Consider the following 11,242-nt stretch of genomic DNA (forward strand, 5'->3'; position numbering starts at 1 on the left):
ATTTGTCTCTGGTGTCGGAATGTCTCTATGTTAGTACATTCTTAAAAAACAAAACCCCATTTAATTTCGGTTTAAATGTGTTGTAACTGCGTTACTGAGCATTGTAACGGGTAATATATTACCCACATTTCATTAGTAATGCGTTACATTACTTCGTTACAGCAAAAAGTAATATATTACTGTAACTGCGTTACACCCAACACTGGCCGACACACCGTCCTCGTCCGATCCACAACTCGCACCCCATCATTGTTGTCGTCCACAGGGAACCCAAAATGTTCCCACACACCTGATTTAAAAGAAGCAGGTGGGTCTTCTAGCTCCTGTGTGTTGTGTGAACTCGCCATAGCTACCAACTGTTCTTCTTCATGTATTGTGTTCGTTTTGTTCTTGTTCTTCATTTGTTATTTACGGACGGCTGGCTTTTAGGCGCAATACCGCCCCCTGGATTATATATAGTGTAATACTGCCCTGAGTGACAGACTTTTTTCCCACTCGGAAAAAAAGGCGGACTCGCCGTGTGACTGCATGTGCCGAACCGTGACGTCCGAACCGTGACGTATGGGACGAATACGGATACCGTTACACCCCTACTAGGCACACAATCAGAATTACTTAAGATAACTCACCTGTGAAACCTGAAGAAGATGAAGTCTCTCTGGTTGTGGAAGGTGGCGACCTGTCGACCCACAAACTGAGGGTCCTGTGGGAAGAGGGCAGCGAGCAGCCGGCCGATGCTGTGGCCCAGACGTGTGGTGAAGTTGTTGAGGATCACCTCCGGGGAGTGTTCAGTTGGATCTTTGCCTCGTCTCTGCCGAGGGAAAATATAAGTAATGATGAGCAACACTTGCTCTGTATATAAAACTAGAAGTACAGCCTTCGCTTATCAGTCAGGTTGCAGTTCACATCCATTTCTATCCAAAATGGCATCTCCTCATTTTATGCTACAAGACATTTTTTTGCAATGAAGTTGAAGAAATTCCCAAAATGTGCTACTGAGATTACACCTTCACAAGAAATGGGAACGACCCCAACGGAAAGGCAGTATAAATACATTGAACACGGCAACTCTTCTCCTACTGTCAGTTTTAAAGAGATGCTTATTATTGTCATGGAATTACAAATGTGCCATTTAATCACAACAGAAACAGAAAAAAGACATCCACTTGCCTTCATCTCCTTGCGTAGTCGAACGCTGCTGATCTTGAAGTGTGCCGTTGGCCCATCAGGAAGATGACAAAGAACCAATCCATCTTAAAGTCATGGTTAAGGAAGGTGCCATTAAAAAAAGGTATGAGCAAGTGAGCTAGAACTTTGAATAGCTTGCCTAGTTATAATGCCAGTGTAGAGCTATTTCACTTATTTAGATACTTATAAGTTTGGTCTATATATATGGTCTACTGTATATTTTGTACTTTTTAGTGCTGTTTTATTTCTATTTTGAGACATTTTGGAATTGTTTATTTCTACTCATGTGCAATGCCTTGTTTGGTTTTGTATGCTTCTGCAAAGCAAACATTTCCCAATTTGGGATCAATAAAGTACATCTTATCTTTACATTTTTTTTAATCAAAATAACATGGACTTAATTAATAATCTAAATAACAGCAATGAAAGTTTTCATTTCATATAGCACTGTAAATGTCATGAAATGATGAGCTGTATTGATTTATGTATGTTTTTTGTGTGTGAGGACCCCAGGAAGAATAGCCAATGATCATGCTAGTGCTAATGGGGAGCCTAATAAAGAATAAGAATACAAAATAAATACTAGATTACAGGGATTAGTATATGCTGCCTTTGAGGATACTGGGCATTTTGCGATCCTCGTTGATGACCATGAGGTAGGTGAAGTTCCTGGCGACGCACTGAGGGATGATCTTCTTCAGGGCCAAACCTCTTCTGTAGTACACGTGGGCGTTCGGGACTACTGTGGCCAGCTGCTCACAAAATCTCACCGTCCTCTACAAGAAAAAAACATTAGAGGTATCAAAGTGTTAAACAAACAGTGTTTGAAAACTGATGACGAGTAAGAAAAAGCCTAAGCAGACTCCAATTTCCACCTCAGTAACAATTTACAAAGCACCTCAAATGTCAATTACACACACTGGATGTTAAACAGCCTCAACGTTTCATTATCTGCTGCGTTATGCTAACCCAGTGTATGTACAAAGAGCAGACAAAGCTTATCATTATTTAGTAACAGGTTGAAGCTCCTATATAAAAACTGCCAATAAAGTGGGGCTGAAATAAAGGACATAGTCCAGTTGTATTTTTTGTATATACACATCAACACAATATAGTCATGGTTGGGTTGTAACGGAATACATGTAACGGCGTTACGTAATCAGAATACAAAAATCAAGTAACTGTATTCAGCTCGCGTTACATTTCAAAACCGTGTAATCTGATTACAGTTACTTTCGTAAACCTGAAGTGAATACATTTTGGATTGCTTATTGGTGGAAAGATTTCTTCACAACATTTAATAGTCATTACTAAAAGTACAGCCGAATCATCACAGCGCACAAAACCTATTACCGCCGCAGATGGACCAAAAAAGGGAGCGTTTGAAAAAAATGTGCGGGTCCGCTCGCTCAGTGAAACGGTAACAACAAAACATGGAGGAACAAAAGTCTGCGTTTAAATTGTGTGTGTGTGTGTGTAGAGGTGTGTGTGGTTAAAACACATCAGCCTGTGGTCACTCTTTAGCCTTATGATTCTGAAGGTAAACACAGTGAAGGCGGTGCGTGAAAGGCGGTGCGCGGCGCGCTCCTCTTCTCAGAGGCTGAGTTAACCCTCCCGCTGCCTCCTGGTGCTGCAGAGATTTCATGAAGTGAAGGAGGTTTTCCTTCTATAAAACAGCTGCGGGCAGCAGATACAGTGAGTGTCACGGACATGAATTCATAGATCAAGGCAGACTGGTGCACAGAGTCTCCTGTTTTGCCGATCCGGATTAACATTAACATAAAACATTATACGTAATAATGGTATAAGTAATAAGTGACTAGTAATATTCCTTGCAAAAAATATCAGAAGTGCTGTCATTGTCATTTTATTGATTTGAAAAAAAATGAATTTGAGCTCCAGGCCTAATTTCCTTCAAGAGTATGTTTTTTTGCATTTTGATATTGTTAAGGGTGACAGGTTCTGGAAACTGACAAGAGTCAAAAGTAATATACATGTATGATGCCGGGCAGCAGCCACTCACCCCTCTTGGTCTGTCCGATGTTGTGATGAGCACTTTTGGGTTTGTCAACCCGTTGAAATAGGCAGAAAATTCATCAGTTCCCTCGTCAAATGCAATCTGCATGACAGGAAAACAAACAAATAAATGCATATTCAGTAACAATTTAACCTGAGATAGTTAGAATAAGCTCAGCCAAACTCGCTCCTCACCTCTTCATCTTCTGGGTCGACTGTTGTCTCGTCGTAAACCCTCTGGTTTTCTATCGTCTTTGGGACTTCTTTAGGTGGTGCCTTCATGAGGGACAGAATAAAAGATACAATTAGTGCTATTCATGCTCTCACCTTGCTGAATGGTATGATTTAGAGGTAACATAACAAACGTATGTAATTCATTAAGAAATTGAACAAAATAGATGGTAAACAAACTCACCTTGTCACCTAAAGCTTCCCTTTCTTTTTTCTTCTTTTTCTTCACTTGCAACTTTAGCTGAAATATGAAGAAATAAGACATTAACACTGAAAAAAATTATATTTAATTATATAAAGCAGACATAAGAAATAAACGAACACATTTGAGAGATTGAAAAGAGAATTGTTTTATGACATTTGTTGACAATATGTTATTTTTCTGTTAATAGAATAATCATACAAGTAAAGTAAAAGTGTAAGATGTGCACAGTATAAACACATATTAACTGACTCACTTTGAGACATGAATGAGGGGAGTCATACGATTAAAAATACCGAAAAAAAGTTAAATCAACACTACTAAAAGGTGAGGTTTTACCCAGACCTGAACCTTCAGTAATGTAGTAGGCTACTAACAGCAGGGCGTTGTATCAGACTGCATTCGTTCAAACTAGGTAATACCCAATACAATGGCAGCTATGTGTGATTTACTTGCTCAATGACAACTTAACTGTGTGTTTACCTTGCTTTTCTCCAGCTTGAATTTCATGAACATGTGGTGTCTTCGCTGTTTATTCTTGATTTCAGACACACTGAAGGTGGGGGGGAAGGCAGTCTCGCTCGCCTCCAGCTTCGCCTCCAGCTTCGGCTCCAGCTTCGGCTCCACTGCATTTCGCTCCTTAGTCACACTCTTGTTCTTTGGCTTCTTATACTCATTTTTCTTACCTTTATTGTTATTACTCACGGGAACCTCTGTAATGTCCATCTTGTGTCAGATGTTATGGCTGAGTGTTTCACGTGTGTGGAGCTGGTTTCCTGTTCGTGGCTCACGACTGGGGACCGGAAGTGACTGAGTTGTGGAAAAAGAAATTGCGAGGACACCTAGTGGTGAGGAAGAACAACTCAAAATAATAAATTGATAGAAAAGGTGCACTGGTGTAAAGTAAGTAACTAACTAAGTACATTACTTACTTTTCTTAAGTACAATTTTGACATACCTGTAATTTACTTGAATATTTCAATTTGTTGCTACTTTGTACTTCCACCACACTACAATTCAGAGGTAAATCGTGTACTTTTACTCCACTACGTTTATTTAATATATTTAGTTTCTTTGCAGATGTTGTACACCTGCATTAACATTCACAAGCTACCCTGCAGTACACAAGGTGATTAAAATAAGCTGCACCTTTACCAGCTTTGATAAACACATTAATGCAATAATTATAATCATAACATACCATATTATTCTGAAAAGGATCAATTTGCACAATGAGTAGGCCTACTTTTAAGTACATTTTTATGCTTATACTTTTTACTTTGACTTGAGCAACATTTTTGAATTCAGGAAGACTATTCCTACACTCCGTAACCTCTAGTTTAACTAACTGTAAGTACACGACTTCTCCCACCCCTGAATAGGTGTACATTCATCTGCCGAAGGGATGATTTATCTGCGCTCAATTTAAATGGTTAATTTTAGTTTTTCTCTTCCCGCGCTGCTGGTACCTGCACATTTAAATGTATATATATTTAAGCTAGTTCACATAATCTGTATAAATAATTCACCTGATCAGAGATGAATTTATGTTGGTTTTTTTATCTCTATTAATACTGTTACTACATGATTATTCTTATTTTATTTTATTCATATTATCCCCGTCTATATTCTCATGTGGACTATCTGTGTTTCTCTTTTATTCTGTTGCTGCTAGAACACCTAGATTTCCCTACATTATAAATCCACACAGCGATTATTAATATGAAACGTTGAATAACTTTGGATATACTACATGTACACATTCATGAATCTTCTCATCTTATTTCAATAAAAACAACTGCAGCAACATGTACTGTAGTTAGAAATGTAATATTGATTTATTCATTAATTTCATCAAAATATATTGTATCGTAATTGCATGGAAATTATTTCTTAAGACATGATTTTGAAAAAAAAGTAAAAACTTTGTATTTTTCATTGATTAAAATACAAAATACAGAATAAAAAAATGTTCATGGATAAACATTCACCAACACCTTGCTTTGTACCTTCTAAAATTAGTCTTGTAATGTTATGCTACTTAATACTTTTACTTTACTACATTTTAGCAGCCAATATTGTACTTTATACTTTACTACATCATTTGGGCCCTTTAGTTGGTTACTTTATAGATTCAGAATATTAGATACAACAAAACATAAATCAACTAACAATAAAAGATTAATATTTTTGAAGATAATAAAACATGAATAACACAGGTATATGAATAAAGTTACAGTGCAGTGTAAGATGTGAGTAGTTCAATTAAAAGCAGCGGCAACAAGAAAAGTCTTAAGCCTGGACTTAAAAGTAGTAAGAGTTGCAGCGGACCGGGAGGTTTCTGGTAGTTTGTTCCAGATATTTGGCAATATCGCTAACCAAATTCTCACATTCCTCTAGACCAGTGTTTCTCAAACTTTTTCATACCAAGGACCACTTCACCAATAAAAAAAACACTCGCGGACCACCTAATTCCACAAATATCCCAAAACACATCGTTTTTCTAGAACAGATTATAAATCGCCTGAAAACGGTAAAAACAAGTGACAACATGTGTGACGAAGGTGTTGCCCTGGGCTTTATCATGCAATATAATAGGCTTGTTTGAGACAAGCAAGACCTGCGCAGTTGCGATCAACGTCTTGCTAGTGCGTTGCATGATGGTTAGTCATTTTGTCCGACTTGCTCTGGAGGCTCGCCCACATGAGACTTTGAAATCTCGCGGGACAAAGACGCCCGCAGCCTTGAGAGCGAGGCGAGGCGAGTTGGCGCAGTTGCTCTCCACAAGCTGCGGAAGCGAAATGCTTGATGGGAAACGGCTCGCTGGTATCTCGAGCTGAGCGCTCATTGGTGGTTTTTACCACGTGCTGCTGATGAAACTCTCCAATTGGCTGGCAAAAGTTTGTTGTTGTTTTGTGTCAGTTTTACGTCGCCACATCCATTCCCATTTTTCATCATTGTTCCACAATGTTTATCATCATGAAATTAATATCTATATATTTTATACTATACTGCTTACCGTTTTCATACTTTATATATCTTAGCATATTCATACACACTGTTCATACTGCTCACATGCTGATATCTAGTGTATTCATACCCCACTGTTTATTCATCATTCAATTCATTCTATATGTTATTCTGTAGATTGTGTACATTACTTTCCACTTCACTGCTTGTTGCACCTGGTTAGAAGCTAAACTGCATTTCGTTGTCTCAGTACCTGTAATATGTGCAATAACAATAAAGTTTCTCTTTAAGTTAAACCAAATCATTAAAATAAAATCTAATGTAAGGATTTGGTTTAACCTTATTTATTGAATACATCATTTAAAATGGCAAGATTAAATCAAATTACATCCATGTTGTACACATCATAAAGCTTAAAGTGGCAGCTAAAGAATTAACACAGCAGCAGGTCTGTTCAATTCATGCTCATGAAGCTTCATGTGTGCGGATCTGAAGGGACTGATCATTTGTAGCCTGTCCACCTATCAGTGTTGCATTGCAAACACAGCCAGTCAAGCCGACTCCGAGTCCGAGCTGTCCGACTTAAGACGAGCTTTTTGACACCTCCCCCGGCTGCGATCGGCTACTCTCGTCTACTTTCGAGGCGAGCCGCAATGTGTCTCAAACAAGCCTAGTGTGAAACTTAAGCTCGTTCCATTGCGGAGATATTTCCGCGAGAGTGCGGAAAACTTAAATATATTTATTTATTTCAAATGTGAAATGTTACCAATATACTCACGGACCACTAGGGGGCGCTCACGGACCACCAGTGGTCCGCGGACCACACTTTGAGAAGCACTGCTCTAGACCACCTGTTTTAAGACTTCCCTCATGAATCTTTGGCCTTTAACCACTTTTCTTTACTTTTAACTTTTGTTATTTTAACTATATGTTAATGTTAATAATTGTTCTACTTTTACTTAATGCAGGACTTTTACTTATACCAGAGTATTTTTACAATTTAGTGTTGCAACTTTTACTTGAATACAAGTTCGGAATACTTCTTCCACCACTGGTGATAATATTCTTGTTTCTTAGATCTTGGTATTGCAGATATATTTCCATAAAGTGGTGTGCGTTTAAAGATCAAAATGTGGAGTAACACATCGTTCATAATCTTTGATTGTGGTTTTGAAAGCTTTTGCAACTGCAACGTTTTGAAAGCATATTGCTCCTCCACCTCTATTCTTCTGACTCTCATGCCTGTTCAAATCAGCAATGCAGGTCCGCCCAATATTAGGAGCCACACACCACTTGGAGTGATCTTCAGTATCACTGTAGACCGTTTCCAGGAGTTTAACCATCTTTACATTGTACACATGATGCGGGATGCGTGTGCTGCAGTTAGACGGCAGCTGAATTGAGCGACCCTTTCCCCAGCCTTTCACGTACAGACTCTCCGGCATAGACTTCACAATAAGGCCAGAATAAAGATCTGCAAAATAATTGAAACAAAACAAAACAAAATACAACTCTGTTATCAATTAATATTAAGAAATGTAAGAATGGCTCATGTGGTAAACACTTTTTGAACAAAAGTGTGTTATTACTGACTCCTAATTCACTTCTTTTAAACATTCACTTACTTTCATAATGCTGTTACTTTTATTCACCATATAAAAGTAATGTTTACTTATTTCATCTGATAATATCAACAAGTGCTTCCTTATTTTTTTTAATGTTAGTCTACTCATATTTTAACATTCCTATAAATGCACAAACAAATCGTATCCTGAACACATTCAGACATGCATGACAAAACTAAACTGCAAACAAAATAAAAAAGCATTGACTCTAGCGAATGTAATGATCAACAGGCAAACAATATTTCATTGTAAAGAGAAAAACAAATGTTTTCCTTATTTTGCTCTGATAAAAGAACTGTTTAGGTTCATCATCAATTTAACTTGACATTTTAACACTTGAATCCTGATTGAGTGCAAACTCTTACCATCATGAAAACGTGTGTATTTTGCAAAGCTGACGAAACGTTTTCCTCCCAATGACGTCAGATTTTCCACACGAGAAAAGGGACCTTCTGTAGGGTAACCAGTCTTCAGTGCAACATATTGCAGCTCCATGTGAAAGGTTTTCGGGATGACATAGTCATATGCATAGGGATGAATGTACATGAGCTGCAATCCTACAATGTCAAATTAGTCAAATGTTTAGCACATGTATTCCTTAAAATATGTTTTATAACAAGTCAGAAATGTAACAGTATCCCACCTATTTGTTCAAATGTACCATAGGAGTAAGTCACACACAAAAATGTCTGACCATTAACATTTCCACTTTTTGGCCAGAAGCTTTGACTTTGATGTGTTGGAAATTTTGGTGTAGAGTGTGAGAGCCAGACTCCTGTGTCTTTGTCCAACATCACAACACCTTTAGGAAGTAAAACAGAGGAGCAAAAACAGAGCTTTGTCACATTACAATATTTTTCTGTATCTTGAACCACAATGAAGTGGAAGATTGTTGCACTCACCTTTACTGTGTCCAAATGATGAAGAAGCTGTTTTTTCTTCAAGTTGATCATTATATAAAATGTATCCAAAACCTTCAGTCTACAACACAAATATATGAGACGGCATCAGTTTTCAAATTAAACACTACTGTGCAAAAGAGACACACGTCTGCATATACTAAACCTTTCTGACGTAGTAGTCCAAAAGAGGTTCCAGGGTGTTTCCCAGAGTGCCAGATGAACTGTCAATGGTATTTCCGCTGAGTTTCCATCCATTGGTGCTCTCATCCATGTACATATAGGACAAACCGGGCAACTTGTACAGAATATACCTAATCATGCAGAGAAAATATATTCTATTACATTCTCGGCAGACACAGAGAAATGGTGGATACTCTAAAATGCAACAAATCAAAATTTCCACCAACCAGTCCACCTCGCTTCCTTCATCATTCCTGCATGTCACACGTGACTCTGACAGTTGAAAAACAATCCCAACAGTCAAGAGCAACGCCATCATTGTTCTCTGAAATATTCAGACATATTTATGGGACCTGTTTTCTCAGATTAAAGTCACAGATAATTACCAAACGCTGGGCCTTAACATTTTGACAAATACTGGTTTAATTTGGAGTATGGTAACAAGATAAGGCCATCACACAAATGTTATTTAACTTAACTTTGAATATAAGCATAAATATCCAGAGCTTTCAACCTTGTTCAAATTCATGTAGCGACCAAAAGCGTATGAAACAATTCCATATGCTGAACAAGAGTGTGACTTTAAATGTAACCTTGAATTAAGATTTCTTCGGTCAAACTACTGTTCTTTTAAGTTAAAACTTTCATACGACACATCTCTGAGCATGAAAGTCAGGGAGTCAGTAGGTGGATGCAACCTCAAAGCTTTGTTTTAGATATTTCAGTCCCTGGAGTTCTGAATACTATTCTTCAAAAAGTGTGTTCTGAGGATGGTGGTGGAAATGTGTAGTATATACAAATTAATAATTTATTTAAAATGTGCTATTTATATACAGGTTGCAACTACAGCACCACCATTGTGGGTGACAATATATAGTAGTATAATTCATTTCAAGGTTCTTCCAACAATTTCAAATGTGGTTTTTGAGTAATGTTGCAAGCTTTAAGAGTTCTGTAAGAGTTTTGTCTTTTAATTATTTTCAATTTCTGATACTTTACACTTCTGTCAGTATGCTAATATACAAAATATCATCCTATGTCTATTATTATTTTTAGAATCATTGTTTAACAAATTAACATTTTACTTACAGCCATCGTCAGCTCTCTTCTGTCAACTTTGCATCTGTTAATCAAAGCTGTTATTAAGAATTTACACCCACACCTCTCATTTGTCACCTCCTACTTGTTCCTTATCCGGACACTTCATTTGAGATGATTCAATGATTAGTTGCCACGTTACACATTTTTTTATCTACCTGTTTTGATAGAAGTTCTACGTATATCCATTCCACATGTAACATATTTTGAAGATTCAAGACACAGTTCTGGGTATTTCCTTGAAAGAATATTCATTACAGAAATAATATAACATGGATGTTGAATTTGAAGCTGGAATTTAGCAGGAACTAAACATGTACACAAAAACAAGTGTTTGTTCACTTTGCCTCTCCCCGATAAACCTGTTTTGTTCATAGTGTATACGAGCATTGTATCCTAGAGGAGGAAAAACAGCAACATTATATTAGATTTTTTATATGTTTGATGATAACACACTTTGTTGATGGTACTGCCTGCCTTTTAAGGCCATTGGCTGATTTAGTTTTACATACAAATGTATGACTTTAAATCCCCCATTGATGTACATTTCCCCTCTGTGGGACATTAAAGGTATTCTGATTCTGATCAGTTAAATAAGAGACAATACCTTCAGGGACAAGAGTTCTATTTCGTCCCTACTGACCGCCAGAGGCGGTGCTTTAGCACTGGATATGTCCATCGCGCGCATGCGCAGCTCGAGTACCAATAACAACAAAGTCACCTGTGACCCACGTGACACCGGCTATATCAGCCGGTGTCGTCAGAGGATCTGTTCCCTTTCATCTTCTCGCTGCGCGAGGGTACCGTGGCTAAATTTTTGTAGCCTACAG

At 37.7% G+C, this 11,242-nt stretch overlaps 2 protein-coding genes across 2 annotated transcripts in view; both read right to left on the bottom strand.

Annotated features, from left to right (window-relative positions):
- Positions 1-4,428, bottom strand: part of rpf1 (ribosome production factor 1 homolog) — an 11,387-nt gene extending 6,959 nt beyond the window's left edge. The window contains exons 1-7 of the mRNA XM_034081497.2: positions 4,121-4,428; positions 3,620-3,676; positions 3,400-3,480; positions 3,212-3,307; positions 1,811-1,964; positions 1,171-1,253; positions 630-811 (exon numbers count right to left, since the gene is read on the bottom strand). Coding sequence (XP_033937388.1) covers positions 630-811; positions 1,171-1,253; positions 1,811-1,964; positions 3,212-3,307; positions 3,400-3,480; positions 3,620-3,676; positions 4,121-4,363 — 896 coding nt within the window. The 5' untranslated portion in view covers positions 4,364-4,428. The remainder of the gene's footprint in view (positions 1-629; positions 812-1,170; positions 1,254-1,810; positions 1,965-3,211; positions 3,308-3,399; positions 3,481-3,619; positions 3,677-4,120) is intronic.
- A 3,297-nt stretch (positions 4,429-7,725) lies between these two features.
- On the bottom strand, positions 7,726-10,412 carry LOC117445550 (deoxyribonuclease-2-alpha-like). The gene is made up of 7 exons (XM_034081291.1): positions 10,404-10,412; positions 9,542-9,639; positions 9,298-9,445; positions 9,135-9,213; positions 8,876-9,034; positions 8,598-8,789; positions 7,726-8,081 (listed from the first exon to the last, which is right to left on the bottom strand). The coding sequence occupies exons 1-7, from the start codon at positions 10,407-10,409 to the stop codon at positions 7,726-7,728; spliced, it is 1,038 nt and encodes a 345-aa protein (XP_033937182.1). The 5' UTR covers positions 10,410-10,412.
- Positions 10,413-11,242: the final 830 nt, after the last annotated feature.

This window comes from Pseudochaenichthys georgianus, chromosome 4, assembly GCF_902827115.2.
Source record: "Pseudochaenichthys georgianus chromosome 4, fPseGeo1.2, whole genome shotgun sequence".
In the NCBI taxonomy this organism is placed as follows: Eukaryota; Metazoa; Chordata; class Actinopteri; order Perciformes; family Channichthyidae; genus Pseudochaenichthys; species Pseudochaenichthys georgianus.